This window comes from Trachurus japonicus, chromosome 9 (genome assembly GCF_045865225.1).
Source record: "Trachurus japonicus isolate A0001 chromosome 9, Traja_1.0".
NCBI lineage: Eukaryota > Metazoa > Chordata > Actinopteri > Carangiformes > Carangidae > Trachurus > Trachurus japonicus.
The window spans coordinates 13,302,144-13,322,605 of record NC_140915.1 but is presented as its reverse complement, the minus strand read 5'-3'; the positions used below and the strand labels follow the sequence as shown (position 1 = coordinate 13,322,605).

Below are 20,462 nucleotides of genomic sequence, written 5' to 3'. Positions count from 1 at the left end.
GAACAGAGTCCAGACCTCATCCCTCCTCCGGGTTTCATTGCATTTCACCTGTGTAGTTTCTGTTTGATCTTGCAGACAAATAAAGAAATAAACACAGTTGCATGTTTCTAATGTGACCAGAGAATCTTTAAAAACATTTTTTTATAATGATCTTTAAAATAAAAAGACAATGAGACCCAAATATTTGCCTCAGATCAAAAGATTTTTAATCATTTGTTTTTGCATTGAAATCTACATTCATATTAGTATGATGTAATTTGGTTGAGTAAACACTGCCAATATGTTGTTTTTGCAATCCTCCCTCGTAATACTATGATCACACTGTCAACAAGAGTTTCAACTGAATTTCAAGCATCAGTTTCTTTATTTTTTATTCTTATTTTTCTGACTTAGGTTTACTGGCCCCTCACGTTGGAATTTTTTTAACAAAATGTCAAAATGCAAAAACAGAAGCGACAACTCCCGTTGTGCCCGTAAGAGGAAAAAAAAAAAGTAACAGAAAAGTAAAAAACAGAAAAGACAGACGGGACAGACAAATGATAAACACATAGCGCATAACAACAGAGAGGAGATATATATATATATATATATTTTGTAAAAGCACATTCTTGTCAATAATAGATGCTTTGGAATGAAAACAGCAACAAAGAGGCTCACTGTGATCAAACAACTGTCCCACTTGCACTCAGCACATTCCACTTATATATTATCTGATTTTTCTTTTTTTCACTTGTGCCATTACAATGCATGAATACAGGTCATTATCACCCCCAAACCCTCCAAAAAAAGAGAAAAAAACAACAACATAATAATAATAAATATGAAAACAGGAGATTTGATTGGTCCATGAGGTAAAATGTGAAATGATAATAATAATAATTATTATTAAAAAAAAATAATAATAAAGGGGAAAAGGTGGAAAGAAGACAAACAAATCCACAAAAAGAAAAAGTGAGGCTGAATGTCAGAAAAAAAAACTAATGCAGAAAAGTGATTGCAGACAGAAAAGCATGATGTCATTATCTTCCCTCAGACAGGAACACACACACACAGATTAACTTGCACACACCCAATCACACACCCATTCTTTCTCTCTCTCTCTCTCTAGTCTAGGGCGAAGCTCAATAACCAATCAGATGTCCAGGCTGTAACCTTAACAAAGCCACTTGATGGATGATAATATTCATATTTACAATGAAGTGATGGTTAACTGACAAAAAAGTTCAATACAAACACAGAGTGAACCCAAGAAACAAACAAAACAAACAAAAATGAGTAAAACCAGGAGAAAACAGATTAATATTCTCTTTTCATTCCTTCACTTTTTCATCTCCTCCTATGCACTGACGTTTAAAAAAAAAAAAGTCTACTGGGTGGGGGGGCTAGGGGTTACAGAGGCAAAGAGAGAGAGGGGGGGGGGGGTCAAAGATGACAGAGGTGCTCAACAGTTGTGAGATGAGACAGGTCGACTCTTCTCTGTTTCTGCTACAGGGAAAAGAGCACTTTGATAAAAAAAAAAAGAGCCACCGCCCCCCTTTGGACTACCCTGGTTTGAAATTAAACACACCCTCGGCCCCCCACCCACCCACTTCTGCTGTGTGTGTGTGTGTAGGGAGGGGGGCTCGGTGTGGGAGAGAGCATGCAGTCGGCTACAACACAGTGCAGCCCCAGAGTGGGTGGAAATTCAAAGAGCACTTCAAAAACAACAAACAAGACGGCCCCCGCTTGGGTTTATACAGGGTGGGAGGCGGGAGGAGGGGAGGGGGGCTCAGCAACAAGTTTGTTTTGTTGGAAGTTAGAAAGTTTAGGATGCGGGGGTGTTAACGCCGATCTGAGGAACCTGTGTGTGTGTGTGTGTAGCAATAACTGCAGTGGTAGAAGCAGCAGTAGTAGTGTTGAGCAGGCAACAGTCTCGTCCCTCTGGAGAGTAAAAGGCTCCAGAGACAAACCCAACCGAGACCCCCACTCCCCCCAAACGCCCCTCCCACAAAGAGGTGCAGCAGGAGCATTTCAAGTGTGTTACTGGGCGTCAGACAGGTCGGTTTTCCGTTTTACAATCCTGCTTCTGCATTGAGGAATTCAGTTTTTTCTTGTTTTTCTTTTCGTCCGTCGGCTGCTGTGGCTGCGATGTTCAGTGTTTGCTGAGCGTCAGAGCTAAATTAGGTTTTTGCAATTTCCTTTTTTTCTTCTGAGTCGTCTAAAGGACTCGTTGTTTGCAAACATGCCAGGCCCCAAATGGCCAACTTACCAGCCACAGCATCTTATTAGTGTAGGATTATTACTTTTTTCTTCTTCTCTCTCTCTCTTTTTTTTTTTTTTCTTTAAATCTGAACACCACTGCCATGATAATTATTTTGGTGATTTGAAAAGTCCTTGTATCAACCGATTTCTTTCCCTCTTTGTCTTCTTCCTGTGATTGTCACCCAGTCCTCCCTCGTTTTGCAGCACCAATCAGGCAGTCGTACAGGTAGGCAGTGAACGATCACGACATTTAACCGGCGGTTCATGAACCAGTGAGGAGTTTCTCCTTTTTTTTTTTTTTTTTAATACAGTCAGGCAATGAGGCAAAGAGTCTTTTTCCTTGACTGTAGAAACAGAAGAATGAAAAGAGGAGGAGGAGGAGAAGAGGAAGAAGGAGGGAGTGAAGGGAATGGTAGAGAGGACACCTCTCAGAGGCTCTTTGCCCCCTAAGGCCCAATGTGGGCTCAGTCCTGTCTAATCTGGCCCAGTCTAACCCTTTTGTTTGGTTAGGCCAAATCCAGTCCAGTCTGGTCTGGTCTGGTCTAGCTGGGATCCAGACCAGGGTTTTTAGAAGAGTGCTTTGGATCCCTGGTTTTCAAACTCTGACCAGGCGTCGTTCAGCTCCATGAAGATCATTTTAGCATAATGTTCATAAGGCTTGCCTGTTGCCTGCAGAGAGAGGAGGAGGAAGAGGAGGAGGATACATGAGAACAGGAAAGACGCTGCTGCAGGAAGTAGCTCTGACAATAAAGTTTTTAAATTCCTGATCGGATAAATGCATGAGCTGTACGTGATTCTTTACCTTATCTGGATGGACCACCAGCACAGCCTTCCTGTAGTACTTCTTCACCTGGTCGGGCGTCACCAGGTCGGCCATGCCCACCGGCTTCCAGCGGGTCTCCCCCTCCCACAGCACCGTGTGCAGGGTCGACATCAGCGCTCGGATGTTTCGCTCCTTCCCCTCGATCCAGTCCAAGATCTGCAGCATTAAGAGCAAAAACAAGTCTTTACTATTTTTAACATGGGAAAAGGGCAAAATACTGGTTGGTGAAAGGATCCCATTGAGGCAAAAGGTGCCATCATCTGGTTTGTTACGTTGTCTACATTTCATCCTCTTAAAGGGATACTTCACCCAAAATCGATAATTCACCAATTTTCTATTCACCGTCATGCCAAGGAAGGGTTTGGAGTACTTTCAGAGTCATCAAAATAATGGCGGCGGATAGTGATAGAAGCTGTGCCAGATTTGCTGTGAGGTGTTCTTCCGTGTTTACATCATACATCCAATGGTTTACAACAACCACAAGGTCACTTGGGTCAGTACGGACGAGCAGTATGGAGGTATTTGGATGTTTCATAGTGTGTGTTTTGGACGATTCAAAAGTGAACTCTATCCGCCGCCATTATATGAAAATCCGTCGCCAACCGGATTGACTCCGAAAGTTCTTCAAACCCTTCCTTGGCATGACGGTGAGTAGAAAATTTCGATTTTGGGTGAAGTATCCCTTTAAGAGTTTATTTTGAATAGCATGTGTGTTTTATACTGTGGATTATATGTATTTAGTTTGTTTGTTACCTGCAGCTTGAGTGGATCCATGTCTTTGGTGATCTCCTGTCTTCTCATTTCAGCGATGGTCCTCGGCCCCTTCCTATCAGGCCTGGAGCTGAAACCCTGAGTTGACAGCAGGTCTTCAAAATCATCCTGCTTCACCTTCGGCTTGGGGCCTTGCAGCACAAGACAGAGAGACAGAGAATTTCAATAGGAATTCATGTAAATTATGTGAGAATGAATGAACAAATGCAAGCAGAGTCTGTTTTATGGGTGAGACTGAACTTGAGTATTTCTGCACTTTTAGCATCAATACACCAATACAAAACAGATATCAACATTATAAATATTACAATGACTTCTATTTGGAACAGCAGGTAAATCCCAGGGTTTAGAACTAAATCACATTTATTTGTTTCCAATAGTTTGGGAAAAATATTTGAGTGTTAAATCCTCTCCCCTCTATTTCAAGTCTCTCACCATATCCAGGCCCACGCACTCCCCTCTCCTCTCTGCCGCCGATGACACTGGAGAAGTTGAGGTTGTAGTTGGGTTTGCCGGGCTGCGCGGCCGCAGGCTGAGGCGCTGAGGACGCTTTGGGTGCAGGTCCAGATCCAGATCCAGATGCAGATCCTGATCCAGATCCAGATCCAGATCCTGATCCCGATATCCAAGGTTTGCCCTGGGCTGAGGCGGGCCGTCCCGACTGCCAGGCCTGAGCTTGAGACTTAGCAGAAGAGGAAGCAGAGGAGGAGGAGGAGGAGGAGGAAGAAGGAGCCTTTGTGCTAAATGAAGGCCCAGAGAAGTTACCACTGGAGGAACCTGCAGGAGTCACGCAAGAATAAGAGTTAGTTACTTAGGATGAATTTAAAGGGATAGTTCAACATTTTTGGCAAATTGGCCCATTGGCCATAGCCATAATCCCTATAGTCATAGCAGTAGGTTCGTTATCTTTATTTGTCGGTGCAAGCTATTTTTAGAATGGCGGAGCAGAGCCGCGAGCTGCTCAGAGCTACGCTACGGAGGCTAATGGGATTTCTTGGTTTCCCTCATCAAACTCATCAAATACACAATCCCACAACTCCAAAACGCTCTTATGGCCTGCACATTCACCACGCCATGAGATAATAACAGAACGTTACGAGGTAAATTCATGCAAAACCGCTGATGCGGTTCAGGGGCAGTTTTTCGGCAAGCAGTCTCTGCATTTGCCTCGAAAACAACTTTGTTCTGTTATTATCTGTTCTGTTATTATCTCATATCGTGGTGAATGTGCAGGCCACAACTTGCCCACAAGAGTGTTTTGGAGCTGGTGGATTGTGTATTTGATCAGTTTGATGAGGGAAACCAAGAAATCCCATGAGCCTCTGTAGCGCAGCTCACGGCTCGGCTCAGCCAGTATAAAAATAGCTAGCACTGACGATTAAAGGTAACAAACCTACTCCTAAAACTATAGGGATTATGGCAATGGGCCAATTTGCCAAAATGTTAAACTATCCCTTTAAAAGTTTATAAACTGAATGTTTCTCTTCCAATCTTATAACACTGCTTATTGTGAGTGCAGCATCATCATGTGCAACTTATTCTCACCTGGCAAAGTGGATCCAAGGTTTCCAAGGTCAGCAAAGGGATCAAAGGTCTGAGACTTGGCCTTTGACATTGACGACACACCAGAACCTACAACCACAACAACAACAACACACAAGTTACATGTTTTGTTTTTTTTACTATTGTAGTTCTTAGAGTTCAGCTAACAAAGCCCTACACAACGTTCCTTCCTCCACCCACCTGTGTTGGTGTAGCTGGGTTTGCTGGTGGTAGCGCTCATGCCTGTAGTGGTGCCAGCCGCCCAGCTGTCCCACCCCCCCAGCAGGTCTGGCTGGCTGGCTGATGATGTCATCTTAGGCGCATCATTTACTAGCTTATCTGTTTAGAAACAAATGTCAAAAGTGTCATTCATTTATTCAAGTTTCTTTAGCCAGAACATGTCAACAATCAAAGGCAGGGTCATGGTGAAAAATGACAGTGACATCTGATATGTATGTGTATAATAAATACAGTGGAAACCACCTTATAGTGACCACGTGGGTCCAGAGTCAATGTGAGCACTATATGTGGTTGATTATTATAACCGATTTTTTATGATTTCCCTTCATTTTTTTATGCAGAACATCATCTAAATGCCATTCGTGTAGTTTTTCAATGAGAAAAATGTAACGAAACGGACAACTTCAGCATTTACTGAATTTTAATTAATGTTTCAAACATGGTACAGTCTTTTCAAATGCTTTTCGAGAGGCACCGTGCAAATTTAATCACTGCGCAGATATAACTCAAATACTGTACACAATACAGCACAGTAATGTATAGCTTACTTGTATAGCTTACTGTGGTTAAAATTATAAATAGGCAATTTCCTTTAACGTTGTTTTGCAGTTTAGTAAAAAACAGTAGGTCTACTGTATGTTTTATACTATAGTTACTATTTTATAACCTATTATAGTATATACTGTATTGGAATTAACACAGGGAGAAGGAGTGGGATTTAATAAGCTTCAGCTTTATCCCCACTCCTTTTGAACATAAATAATTGTTAAGTTTCGTTGTTTTATTTTGCGTTTTTGTCTTGTATTGACTGTTGTTTGTTTTTTTGTCCTTCTTTTATTCTGTGTTCAAATAAACTTTGTTCAGTCACGAGGCAGCAGAGGAAGTTCGGGGAGTCGGGATACGATGCTGTGTGATGTCACGGCGGCTAATTTACTTACTGAGGTTGAAGAGGCTGGTGTTGGAAGCAGGAGTGGCGTTGCTGTGAGCCGAACTGAACCCGCTGGTGGCTGAACTATCAGAGCCCAACAAGTCTCCAAACAGGTCCGGTCCAGAGGCCTGTCGGGACGAACCCACGCTGGAGCCCACGCCAGAGCCGGAGCCCATCCCAAACGGATCAAACAGATCGTCCATGGCTGCAAGACAGACATGGAAATACAGTATGTGTTTAAAGGGATAGTAGCATTTTTGTGGGGTTGTATGATCTACCAATAGCCCCTAAGTACTTTAATTGCAGTAGAAGACTCTCTGCACTCCTCCTGTTAGCAACGCCAGCCCATAGCCCTGCCCAGAGATTTACAACATATTGTGAACAGACCCAAAGAAACGGCCTATTTTCGCAGCCTAAAAGAGGTTTTACCTGAAAAAAAAAAAAACACAGTTCCATGGTTCGCTATAATATAATTTTTTCCAGCCCCTCAAAGTGCAGGAAAAACACAGTTTTTATTTGGACCTAACCAACTCACGTATCCTTCCGCCCAGGGTTAGCACCCGCAGATCAGCAGTTGGTTAGGTCCAAATAAAAACTGAGTATTTCCTGCACTTTGAGGGGCTGGAAAAAATTATATTATAGCGAACAATGGAACTGTGTATTTTTTTTTCAGATAAAACCTCTTTTAGGCCGCAGAAATAGGCTGTTTCTTTGGGTCTGTTCACAACACTGTATGTTGTAAATCTCTGGGCAGGGCTATGGGCTGGTGTTGCTAACGGGAGGAGTGCAGAGAGTCTTCTACTGCAATTAAAGTACTTAGGGGCTATCTGGAGATCATACAATCCCACTTTTAAAAAAAATGCTACTATCCCTTTAATACAAGTTTTTCATAATAAAGTAATAATCAGCGTGTATGAAACCTCCACTCTTACGTTTTGTGTCTGGCGTGGCTCCACTGGTTGTGCCGCTGAAGAACAAGTCTTCCTGCACAGCTCCTGTCTGACCACCAGGGGGCGCAAACAGGTCGTTGAGGAGGTCACTGTTGCTGGAAGCAGCCTTCAGTCCTCCCTGGACTCCCTGATGAGGAGCGGAGGAGGAGGCCGAGGACACGGAGGGAGGCTGGGGGTCAGAGTTCAACCCCAGGAGATCAGCTGTGTCGCCCACAGGAGATTCCTGGGCTGCAGGAGTGGGGGTCTGTGGGAAGATCAATCCATTAATCTATCACACTTTATCCGTAGAGCACTTTTCATACAAAGAAGGAGCCCAAAGTGCTTTACATGATGAAATAATAAACAAAGAGGACATTTACACACAAAGACATAACCACACACATACACAGAAATTAAAACATTGAGGAGTCAAAAAACTTAAGAAACGCTCTCTTATGCGCAGTAATTTGCTATTTGCAGTGGGTAAAAATACTGCAGAGTGGATAAAAATAAGATAAAGTAGGTAAATGAATATATAAAAATATATCTATTATAAAAAATAAATATAATAAATACATATATATGATAAATAAATAATACAAAGGAATGAAAATGGTCAACAGATGAAATATCTTATCAGGATATCAATTACTGGAGTATAAAATAAACTTTATAACGCTGCTTTCCTCACCTCAAAGTCAGCATCAAACAGTGGTTCACTGGGGTCACGTGACAGTGGCTCCCCACCGGGGGCAGAATAAGAGTACGACTCTCCCTCCGACTGATCGCTCAGGTCCTCGTGGTCGTTCATGGATCCCCCTCCTTGACTGTCTGTGGCGTCCTGACGACCGCTCACATCTACAGACACAAGAAGCTCATCAGTGGAAACTTGAAGGCACTAAATGTCCCTTTGCAATGACTCAGTTAGAGAATTAATGCAGGGAAATGAATGCAGTGAACAAAATAAACAAGTACACTACCTTCCCAGTCCAGTGTCTGGAAGAAGTTGTTGGCGTTGCTATCGGTGCCCACGGGAGATTCTGTTTCTGTTGGACTGGGGCCCTCGGGGGTCTGGACCGGCTGTGGTGACTCCGAGTCGTAAAACGCTGAGGAACCCGGCTGACGAGGAAGCTCTGGTTTACCTGGAGGGATGAAGGTTTAATGTTTAGTTCATTTGAGCAGGAAAGTCAGATGGAAGAATATAGTCACAGTTAAATGGATAGTTCAACATTTTGGCAAATTGGCCCATTGCCATAATCCCTATAGTTTCAGGAGTAGGTTTGTTACCTTTATTTTAATTTACCTTTGCAAGCTATTTTTAGAACGGTGGAGCATAGTCGCGAGCTGCTCAGAGCTACGCTACAGAGGCTAATGCGATTTCTTGGTTTCCCTCATGAAACTCATCAAATACACAATCCAACAACTCCAAAATGCTCTCGTGGACAAGTTGTGAGCTGCACATTCACCACGCTATGAGATAATAACAGAGACTGAGTTGTTTTAGAGGCAAATTCATGCAAAACCGCTGATGCGCGTTCCCGTCGGGGACAGTTTTTCGGCAAGCAGTCTCTGCATTTACCTTGAAAACAACTTCCATTATTATCTCATAGAGTGGTAAAAGTGCAGGTTACAATTTGTCCACGAGAGCGTTTTGTGGATATTTGATGAGTTTGATGAGGGAAACCCAGAAATCCCATGAGCCGCCGTAGCTTAGCTCTGAGGAGCTCACGGCTCTGCTCCGCCGTTCTAAAAATAGCTTGCACCAGCAATTAAAGGTAACAAATCTACTCCAAAGACTATAGGGATTATGGCAATTTGCCAAAATGTTGAACTATCCCTTTAACAAAACCAAACTTAACATGCCCAGAGTCTGTCTGGCCTTTTATACTAAAAAGTAGATCCACCTACCAAATTTGCTGAGAATCTCCTGCTGTTCATCACGGGAGGAGAACAGGATTTTGGGGTTGAGGCCCTTGGTTTGGAAACCTTCCCATGGAGGGGTCTTAGTGCTGGGTCTGTCCCTGGGCTCCACCTCGATGTCCAAGTTGACCTGGAACAAGTCTGGGTACTTCTCCTGAATGTCACAGGCGTCCAGGTCGTACCTGAGAGCAGAGCAGAGCAGGGAGGTGGGAGAGGAGAAGATATGGAGACACCACGTTAAAGAGTCTTATTGATGTGACCATAATAGTTGAACACCACTTAAAGATCCGCAGAGGTGAATGAGTGATGCTCCAGACGGTATTTACATACTTGGCAAACTTGACAGTGGTCGCATTTCTGGGCACAAAACCAGTGTGGAACTGGATCTGGAACATTTTCATAGACGCCATCTGAAACACAGAGTGGGAATTAAAATGATGAACCTGACATCAGCACAGTAACTGAACTTTTCCTTAGAAATACTTTATCTACTCAAGCTGTCACATCTGGTTCTTTAAAGTTGCTCATGCACCTTTGCCTGTAGACGTCCTCCCAGTGTAGATCTTGCATGATAGATCACCACCAGTACGTCTCCTTGGACCGTCACATTGAGGGGAATCTCCGCTCTCCCGTCCTCCATCTTAAAATCCCTGGAAAGAGCAAAAGAAAGAGAATGAATGAATGAAAGAGTCAAAGTGTAATTTTTATATCAAGGGAAAGTTGGAGTTATCGTTTTGTGTGTGTATGAACTTACTTCATCTTGTCGTACTCCTGTGACGTGGTGAGGACTCTCTCATCTCCGACGTACACTTCGCAGAACGGCCTGCACCCGTTACGCTGCTTGTTGAACAGCGGCACGGGCGTCATGATGATGGAGCGAATCGTTATGGGCTTGCTGTGGGGGATGATGGGCTCCTCCGCCATCATGTCACACATATACTCAATATACCTGCAAAAAATCAAAAGCAAGATCAGGGTCATGTCTTCTGAAATATTTTGTTGCAGAACAGAGAAGAAAAAAAAAAACTGAGACAAAAATACTTTTCTAAATCTCATAATTTCTACGTCGATGTTGTCGTACCTCTTGTGTGATGGTGCGATACCAGGTGGGCAGCGCTTCATTGAGAACATGTAGACAGCAGCTTCGGCTGTGGTGAAGAGGCGACAGAAACACAGGAAGGAGCAAACGGCCACTGCTGATGCTGCCCTGCCATCCTACACAGAGGAGAAAGGTGCAGCGAACAGTTAGTAGGTGTTTTTTTTATTTCCTTTATCAACTAATTATGTCTCTTTATTGGTCAGTCAGAGGTTACTTACCAGACAGTGTACTATACAGATGTTCCTCTGGTCCTGTTTGAGCCACAGATGCATGTTCTTACAAACACTGTAGAGACTGCGGAGGTTGGGGGCACGACGCACCTGCCAGTTACACTCTGAAACCTACACACACACAAAGATACACACCTGAATATCCAACAAATCTTGTTTTGCTTCACAATAGTGAGAAATAACCCCATTTAAACAACAGCAAAAAAGCTTGTATATGCATTTTCACTTAATTCATTGACCAAACCACTGTTAACACAACATCTCACAGCAGACAGAAGAACAATCTGCAGTAATCTGCCCATCCTTCACTCCACAATTCATCAATTAACAAAAGCAAATAGTTCAATAAGATCATAATAACATAACAAAACCTAATTAACACGACTCACGCATCAGAGTGTCTAATAGAGAAAAACACCAGCTGACACTGTGACAATGTACACTACACACACACTTCATACCCTGTTGTGGAATCGAGAAGGCCTGTATGAGCGTTTGGAGAGGTTGTAAACAGCGTAGTGACCAGCGTGACGTGAATCCAGGAACAGGCGCACATCCTCAATGTTGTTCTTTATCGCCGACTCCACCCCCTCAGCCGGGAAGGACATGACTACACACACACACACACACACACACACACAAATACAGAGAAACATCTGTGAGTCCGATATCACGTCTATTGCTTTGTTGCTGAAAAAATTTGATGTGGTGAAAGCGAAATTGGGTAAATGGTCAAAAGTTTTTTGAATAAACTCTAATTATTCCAAAAATAATGACGCATCAAAATCAATGTTGTTGTTAATTATTGGCATATTCAAGGCTGTAATAACTTTATCTGAAGTATTCCACTTTGCACCTCATTTTTTGAAAATATTGCATAATTTGTGTTTTCTCATTGAAAAAAATTGGGGTTCTGATGACAAAAAAGAGGGCATAATAACATAATACATTTTTAAAAATTACATAAAATTTCTGTCTTGATGCCAAAATTAGGCAGTCAGACACAAATTGATTAAGAAACCAAAGGTTATGGGAGGTGTACTGTGCCTACCTGCTATTCTAGAGGTGATGTATGAAATATCCAGGTCCCCTTTGGCATAGCTGTAAGAGAAATCACAGGTCCACTTAGAAAAAGAGAAAATATGCAAAGTTGCAGGGAGGGCGACACACAAATCTAAGACAAATAAGGTCTGGGAGTCTGCACAGATACAGCCATCAACAAACAGCTTAGTAACACAAGCTGGTTCAGGAACAAGAAAAGCGTTGTATTATGTACAATACAAAAAGGTGTGATTCCATAATGTTGCAGGATGGACGGGGGGAGGGTTTAATGAACGATGCCTGAATGGACATGTGTGTCTCTGCCAGGACTGCCACACAGTACGGAGTTTCAAATAAACACAAATTACCCTCAGACAGTCCCCACTCCATCTTTTTGAACTTCTTCTGAGACTTTCAAAGCAGCACATGCGTCTGACAGACACTTGCTCTGACATGAGAATACACACACTCAGAAGAATCATTACATCTTCATGTTAAGCCTTTTTAACCAATAATTAAAGTAGAAATTAGGCAACAGTGCGTTTTTTTAAAAATTTCTACAGCAAACAAAACCATATTGGAACAATGACAGCAGCAGAAAACAACAACAACAACAACAACAACAACAACAACAACACAGTTTGTTTCCTACAGACAAACACACTGAAGGCCAAGCAAAGGAGTTGATCTATGTATGTTGATGACACTGAGTTCTATCTGTACGGTGTTAGGACACACAGGGGATGCTAGTTAAGACACAGATGCTGCTGAAATGGTGGTTTAGTAAGCAGTGGAGCCGTATTAAAAACCTGAATTACCATTCACTCATCCACTCATCCATGACCTTATTCAGTAAATATTCACATTATAGTGTAGAACAGGGGTCGGCAACCTTTGGTACTGGTGCCACCACCGTTGGCACATCACGGCATAATCATCGGCACGCTGGCACCTCTCGGTTTCCCAGCCTTATGTGTGGCCTGGTTTCTTGTGTTTGAATCTCCCACCCACACATTCCCAGAGACACGCTTCAGATGTGTTGTCAGATGCACACGGCGTCGCCACACGGTCGCCATCATCGTGCGAGTATTAGAGTTAGACAGTATTGGTGCATGTTCTACCAAAATAACCAGAACTTGCTCAGTTTTTGACCGATTTTCTAACAGTTTGGTTTGTTATGGACTTCGGAAATGCAGTTTTTAGTTAAACATGTAGCTGTTTGCTCATGTCTTTGAAATGTTGTGACTGTTTCATTCTGATATAACAGATTTCTTTCATTTTTCGATGCACTGTAGTCTCTGTTTCGGCATTTCCCTCCCTGTGCAATATGTTTTACATAAGTTTCTGAAACTCAGTGTTTTGAAATGGAATGTAGGCCCCTGTAACAGGAAAATATCTTCAAAATATGATTAAATGTGGCCTATATGGATAGAATAAAATCCCAGGTATGTTGAAAATGTTTTTTGCATTTTGTGTCATATTTAAATATAATGTTATTGTTGATAATGGCACACTCATTGACAAGAAAATGTCAAACTGGTACTCCATGTCTCAAAGGTTGCTGACCCCTGGTGTATAATTTACACTCGACCACCATTGCTGCACCATCAGCTTGTCTTCTTGGTTATTCATTGGGTCAATAGGTTTCACTTGTTTAGTTAGTCACTGATGTCATTTTCCAATTAATACTCACTCTTTACAATGCTACTCTATTCTTCTATCCATTCACATCACGCTCTGCATTCATTCAACTGAATCATTGAATGTGTGATGTTAGGATCAGCAAGCTGTGATGACGGACACAGCGCATAAAAAAAAAAAATGCACAGTAGGTTGTTTTAAAAAAAAATTCTCCTCTAAATCAAACACAAACTGTGGGACACACAGAGCGACGCATGAGTTGATGCACTTCACCGACCCATATTTACCTTGGGCTGCTAGGTGATGGACACATAGTGGGAACCATGAGGGATTTTTTGGGGGACAGAGAAAAGAAACAACAACAAAAAAATAAACAAAAACAACCAAACAAATGGAACAAACTGATGATAGAATAACAGAAATGAAACATCAAATGTGGGTAAAGTGGCTGTTAAAGGAACGCTTTGCTTCACAATTTCCAAGTTACCCTGTCGATAACATTAACAATCCCTGTCAGTGCTGCCAAGTTCAGCAGACTAAATTACTCCCACCATCCACTGAGTTAAGAGAGATCACCTGAAATAAAGTTTCTCTTGTCCCTGGACAAGTGGAGGATCAGATTTCAGACAAACAGCCAAGTAGCAAAATGTTCCTTTTACAAAGGTAAATCTTGGGGCAGGGTCGGTATGATGGTATGAATGGTCGTGTAAGACAGTTCACACGCGCTTATGATAATAAACCAACGGTTATGTATGACTGTTTACAATGTGGGATGTCTGAGTTCATATTTCCTTACAGCTCTCTGGCTTAAATAAGTAATTATATTTAAAAGCCAGTACAAAATAAAGCAAGTTCAACTCGAGCTTGAACATAACAGGAATCATGAGCTCAGTTCAGCAACAAATGTCCATGTTACGCCAAGTATGGAAGAAACTGACTGACTGGTTTTTAGGAGTAAAACACAGTCAGCTGATCTGTGGTGATGATAAACTGAAAAGACGTAAAAAAAAATAAAATAACAAAAAATAAACATGAATAAATTAATACAACACTGATGTTCCTGGGTAACACGTTTGGAGATATTTTACCTGGCTACTGACTGGATGACCTTAGAGGAAGTGTCCTTGATGTTGGTCAGGAAACGCTCCGTTCCTCCCCGCAAGATGTCCAGGAGGCCGCTGCCCGACTGGTCCGGGTCATACATGCCTGTAGGGGAGACTGCTAAATGTGAGCTTGATGATGCACTGATACAATTAAGAAAAGAAAAAAAAAATCATACAATCTTTTTGCACAAAGCATTCAGGGAAATCAAATCTCTGGAATGGTTTAGATGTGTTTCTTACACATCCTTTAGAGAGTTACTGAAAAAACACCTTATGTCATAACCTTCAGTGTTATTTTCCTATTAATGTTAATTATGCATCCTTCTTCCTTTCTTTTGTTGTTTATGTTTTATAGTCTTTCTATGTTGCACTGTACATTTTATTGTTTATTTTGAATTTTTCTGTGCTGTATTTCTTATTGTTTATCTTGAGTTTCATGTAATTCTTAGATGATAAGAGTGGAACTTTGTACAAGCCTTCCAGGCTTCGTTCCCTCCTTGCACTGTTTTAACTTGTGCAAAATAAATCAATCAAATCAAATCAAATCTGTAATATTGGCTTTTCCAAATGTATTATCTGATAATCTGATCATTTGTTGCTCAGGTGTGCAGGTGTGAATGAGCAGGAGGACTGGAGTCACTCTCGAGGGGGGAAAGAGCAAACACACTGTGCCTCGCTGCGCGACAGATGGTTGACTGACAGCGCAGCAATCCTCTTAATGGACAGCACACGCCCTGTACGTGCGTTTGTGTGGCTGTTTGTGTGTTTAGATGTTTAGAAATGATAAGCCTATTACGCTCAATCAAAGAAAAGGTAGAGGTGAAACAACGACATAAAGTCCTCAACAAAAACCTTCATCTTGTGCTCAAGGTCTAAATTTAAATATCCGAAAAGAATGAGTTGTTTCCAGAGCGTGTGTGTTTTAGCTTCAGTCTGATTTCTGGCAGCGTGGACAATCAATCAATCAATCAATCAATCAATCATTGTACTGAATGCTGATATGTGGTCTGTGGCTGTATATTTGTTTTACAGGATGTCAAGGTTAGCAGGTTACAGACTGTAATATTAAAATCAATGAGGCAGTGCAGTGGCAAATCCAACCTTATACCATTACCCATTTAAAAAAATACTGAGATTGAATTCAATTAAGTTGAAAATCAACAACATAAATTTCCACCTTATTGATTGTGATTGTATGAATCCCCATGCAAAAGATCTGCTGCAGAAATCTGGATCACGGGGGTTAAAACCAACTGACCTACTGACTGTTGGTCATGACCTTCTTCCCCTGGAGAGAGGACACGTTTTGTAGTTACCGGTACCTCAGAGGACCCTGGACACAAAGCAGCTGTTGTGTGTGTGTATCAATGTGTGTGTTTGTGTGTGTTTGTCCGTGGTCGGGTGGTTGATTCAAAGCCATATCAGCGATATGGGCGTTGTCTCAGGGGTATGGACATGTGTGTGAACATGTGCTCGTAGCTGATTATAAAACGAGAGCAATTCAGTGAAATGAAGTCTTTTGTTCAGTTGCATCTTGAAAACAACTCCACGGCTGTTTCTGCGTCACATCACAAAGTTATTTGAGCCAGTTTTGAGTTTTTAACATAATGATGCAAACATACACAAACCACCCACAAGCTCCCAAACCCACAGCAGCATTGGCATTGTCATTCAAACGCACCCTCACCTGCATTGTTGTGGACGTTGTGGACCTGCATGGGCGGCTGAGCTCCGTTGTTGCCAAAACCCCCGTTCTGCTCCAGAAGCTGCAGACATTCATAGCCATCATACACCGGACGCCAACAGTAATACGTAGTCAACATTGTAACAGGTAGGTGGAAAAAAAAGAAGAAGTTCAAAACTGATATGAAAGAAGAGCAGCAATAAAAAAAAGAAATTAGAAAAGGGAGGTAATAAAACTACAACCTTCTAAAAAAAAAATACACAAATTTTCAGCTTAAACAACTTGTTTAAATGTCCAAATTATATCCAAGAAGATAAAAATGTATCCCAAAGAGAGGGACAGGAAAAATCAACAGGTCCTGTTGTTGTCTCTAAATGCAAAATGACCAGTCTAAAAGATTTCCAAAAAGCAAATAGACGTTGCAAAATAACAAAAAAGTAGTGCTCATGTCTGCAGATAATGAGAACTGAAGCATCCAGACAGCCTCTGTGCCTCTCTTCCTCTCTGGGACGTCTAGCCTGTTTCCCTCTCAGTATTTCACTTCCATCTTTGTTCTCTCCCTCCTCTGTGCTCCATCTCATAGTCTACCTCTCCATATGTCTGAGCCGAGAAGCAGCAGAGAGAGAAGAGAGAGAAGAGGAGGAGGAGGAGGAGAAGTAGGAGGATTATAATCTCCTCATGTCCAGCAGGGAAACCCCTTCTTAACCCTAATAAGATCAGCAATCGCTAAATCTGCCCTCACACTGCACACATTTACTGGCCTTATCAGGACTGCATTGGGCAAGAAATTGGTTGCGATATAATAAAAAAAAATTCACTAAGCTTCAATTAACTAAAAAAAAGCACTTGTGGATTTGTATTTTCTGTTAATTGTAGTAGAAATGTAGTTCAGGATACAAACACTGCATCCATAAATGAATCAGGCACATGTTGCAGACTGGAAAGTGGAGTCACTGCACAAACCCGGAGATTTCTGACATTGAAATCAGCTTTATGTAAACGACAACTGTGGTTGCGGATTTGGTGATAAGTACCAGGATTTGTGGATTTGCGGTAGGAATCATAAGAAGCCGTGGCAGCTCAGTTGAGCCGTGGCTTCTGCTGCTGCTCCAAAACCTGCAGCTAGAAATCTTCAATCTGATTGTGACCGAATTAGCCTCCGTGGGTGGTAAATGAAAGACGTTTTTCTGCCTGAACAGTGACTCTCTGACAGACGCGATCCTGCTTAACTAATGAGGCTCTGGGTTCAGTTTATGTTTATTTTGAATTTGAGTTTCCACCTCTGCAGCTCTGTGTTTCTTTGGACCCATTAGGATGATGCCAGCTGGGAAGAAAGGAGCCCCGGGGGGGTCGGGGTGGGGGGGGAGAATACAGACTCCTTTATGCCTGCCACTCTGTGTGTGTGTGTGTTGTTTGTGAAGCTTAACAAGTGTAACCACATCTGCAATTTGAGAGCGTACGAGTGTGCGTGCACGTTTACGCACACACGGTGGAGGAAGCTGTGCAGTCGCCCCGTCAATACCCTCCTAACAGGCTCGCAGACACCAAGGATGTGCCGGCCGGGCCTCTGAGGCTCGGCCAATCAGCCGGTTTACACACCACACCACACTACACTGACTCTTACTGTGAAAATAATCCTCTACTCAAAAGTAGTGGCCACGGTGTTTGGTGAATTCAAGATAAAGATTCTTAGACATCTCATAATCAGACAAACTCACACCATTAAATTAAATACAAAGTCTAATTTCATTAATCAGTTACTCCTGTTCCTTCCTCCAGACACTTAACTGCATTATCATGTCAATAGTGCTGATATTTTCTTTGTTATTAGATATTATTCTCAAATCTAAGCGCAGTTTGATTCAGAAAGGCAGAGACTTCAATCTCAAGGGGACTCACATTGAAAAAAGTTCACACCCAACACGGCACAGTCACTGTAAACTAAGAGCTTACGGAAGGGACACTAATTGAAAATTAAGGAGTTTTACTATAGTGGAACTTCTTTGGTGCTGCAGTGTTTTGTTTTTCATACCGGCACTGCTGCATGCAGTCATGCTCATACACTCATACACACATACGCGCACACACACACACACACACACCTCTGTAATGGGAGATTTGGAGTTGACGTTGCGTGCTGCTGCTATCTCCTGGAGCTGGTTGACCAGCTCGGTAATAGACAGACGCTCCTCTGGGTTCACCTTCAGCATGGAGCCTGGAGTGGAGGAGGAGAAGGAGGAGAGGGAAAAGAAGAGGTAAAGAAGGAGAAGGAGGAGAAGGACTGTTAAAATCTAAAGAGATGGTGCAGCAGAATAAAAAAAACATTAGCCTAATGGGGAAGGTGAAAGTGATATAAAGCCCCTTGAAATAAGATTTGTAATTAATACAATGTCAGTAACATTTAAGAAAATCAAGGAAATGAAGAACAAAATACAGTTTTTGTGTCACACTTTGGAGGAAATTGACATTTTCCTACTGTCCACTAGATGGAGTTTTTTTTAACCTCATTAACCAGTTTTAGAAGAAAATTTACTAGAATTAACGTACCTGCAAATTCTATAATTAACTTACCTCCAATATTTATTATTTACACTACAGTGTATGTTTGGAGGGGCCGCCATAAACATTAGTAAATTTGACTTGCGGAGTGACTCATGGATAAGAGCAGCAGCAGATTGATGGATAAATGGACTGACAAGAATAAACTGGCAGAGAGAGAAAGGCAGGACGTACGTATGAGGTCGTGATACACAGTGTACTTGACATCGTTCTGAGGGATGGAGTATTTCCCGTTCACGATTTGCAGCTTGGCCCCCTCCTCGAAAGGGTGCTGCTTAAAACACAGCAGGTAAAGGATGCATCCAAGGGCCTGCATGGAAGAGACAGACATAGAAGCTCAGAGAGTGATGAGAAAATAAAAGCACAAGACACAAAATGCTGCCAGAAAACGGGATCAGACACTTTAATGACCCCCTTACAACTCGTTTCATCGGCTTTAAAGTCCGTTGTGTTGTTGTTGTGGGTATCTTGTGTGTGTGAAATCATTATTATTCTTGCTTTGCTAAAGGAAACACTATTATGAACCGCCATCTGTTGACAGTACACAACATTAGTCGCAGTTAAACAACACAAAACGTGTTGGTTGGATCTTTAATTGTCTGCTTCACAGAGAACCAGCCACAGTGACAGCAAAGGTAAAACATCTCCAAGTGAACCTGGATTCACACCGTTAGCCATATTCACAGCGTCGCCAGCAGCTAATAACGGCTAACTTAATTCAAATCAGTTTAACCCAAATGTTGTTTTACTTTGAAACATGGTCCGATGTACCCGTGCCTTCCTTAAATCTGTATCAACCGGGAAGCGATGAAAGGAAAAAGGTTTTATCAGACTCCCAACGTTTGTACGGCTTGCAGCCAAGGACGCAGCAGTTATACGGTTTGTTTACCCCCAAGGAAAGATGGCGACGCTGTGAATATGGTCAATTGTTTTCATGTTAGCCGACAGCAGAACAGACACAGAGAAAGAAAATGTGAAGGGCACTGACCCAGATGTCCTGTTTCTCATTGATGGGGAAGTTGGAGTAGAGATCAATCATCTCAGGCGTTCGGTACGCTGGAGTTGTGTTTCTTGTAATCTACAAAGGAGGAGGGGAAAAAACACATAAAACACATATATACCACTGTTTAGGGATGTCACAATTACTTGTTTTCACAATTAATCGTGGTATTTAACGCCACAATTAATTAATCGTAAAGATTCCTCAATACCGTCACTTCCCAAAAAAGATTATGTGGGAACCATATCGGCAGATGTGCGCCAAAATAAAGGTAAATGCTCAGATACTGGTCCATTTAACTAATTGGTAGGAATTTAAATGTTAGCGTGTCATTTGTATTTAAAGAAAGAACAAAACAAAACAAAAAAACGATTAAAAATAAACATAAATATTTGGTATAGATGGCAATTTAGGACCTGAATATATCAAACCCTTCCCCTGGGGGATTAATAATTGAAATATTTTGTGTAAACAATGAGTAATGTAATTATATTTTGACTATATTTGATTTTATACATTTATAGTGTTGTTGCATAATAATCGTGATAATCTAACACCGTGATTATTTCTCTGACAATAATCGTACCAAGAAAATTTATAATTGTGACATCTACCACTGTCGAATCACTGTGAACCTCGACTACAAATGAGACAATCATCTGAGCCACCTTTTTGTTTTTGCAACTCATAGAATCATTTCTCAGCTTCATG

General features: G+C 41.8%; 1 protein-coding gene across 6 annotated transcripts in view; it reads right to left on the bottom strand.

Moving 5' to 3' along the window:
* Nucleotides 1-2,462: 2,462 nt before the first annotated feature.
* The window catches only part of gak (cyclin G associated kinase), a 31,882-nt gene continuing 13,882 nt past the window's right edge, over nucleotides 2,463-20,462 (bottom strand). Inside the window, exons 7-30 of one of the 6 annotated variants that reach the window (XM_085785991.1) lie at nucleotides 19,740-19,829; nucleotides 18,926-19,061; nucleotides 18,295-18,407; nucleotides 16,196-16,274; nucleotides 15,767-15,841; nucleotides 14,494-14,623; nucleotides 11,775-11,824; nucleotides 11,185-11,333; nucleotides 10,712-10,834; nucleotides 10,476-10,609; nucleotides 10,149-10,343; nucleotides 9,927-10,044; nucleotides 9,725-9,804; nucleotides 9,383-9,576; nucleotides 8,455-8,616; nucleotides 8,166-8,332; nucleotides 7,478-7,739; nucleotides 6,556-6,750; nucleotides 5,579-5,716; nucleotides 5,381-5,467; nucleotides 4,271-4,612; nucleotides 3,818-3,966; nucleotides 3,044-3,220; nucleotides 2,463-2,910 (exon numbers count right to left, since the gene is read on the bottom strand). In XM_085785991.1, coding sequence (XP_085642117.1) covers nucleotides 2,809-2,910; nucleotides 3,044-3,220; nucleotides 3,818-3,966; nucleotides 4,271-4,612; nucleotides 5,381-5,467; nucleotides 5,579-5,716; nucleotides 6,556-6,750; nucleotides 7,478-7,739; nucleotides 8,166-8,332; nucleotides 8,455-8,616; nucleotides 9,383-9,576; nucleotides 9,725-9,804; nucleotides 9,927-10,044; nucleotides 10,149-10,343; nucleotides 10,476-10,609; nucleotides 10,712-10,834; nucleotides 11,185-11,333; nucleotides 11,775-11,824; nucleotides 14,494-14,623; nucleotides 15,767-15,841; nucleotides 16,196-16,274; nucleotides 18,295-18,407; nucleotides 18,926-19,061; nucleotides 19,740-19,829 — 3,447 coding nt within the window. In that variant the 3' untranslated portion in view covers nucleotides 2,463-2,808. The remainder of the gene's footprint in view (nucleotides 2,911-3,043; nucleotides 3,221-3,817; nucleotides 3,967-4,270; nucleotides 4,613-5,380; nucleotides 5,468-5,578; nucleotides 5,717-6,555; nucleotides 6,751-7,477; nucleotides 7,740-8,165; nucleotides 8,333-8,454; nucleotides 8,617-9,382; nucleotides 9,577-9,724; nucleotides 9,805-9,926; nucleotides 10,045-10,148; nucleotides 10,344-10,475; nucleotides 10,610-10,711; nucleotides 10,835-11,184; nucleotides 11,334-11,774; nucleotides 11,825-14,493; nucleotides 14,624-15,766; nucleotides 15,842-16,195; nucleotides 16,275-18,294; nucleotides 18,408-18,925; nucleotides 19,062-19,739; nucleotides 19,830-20,462) is intronic. The other 5 variants (XM_085785992.1, XM_085785993.1, XM_085785994.1 and 2 more) reach the window with 5 other exon arrangements.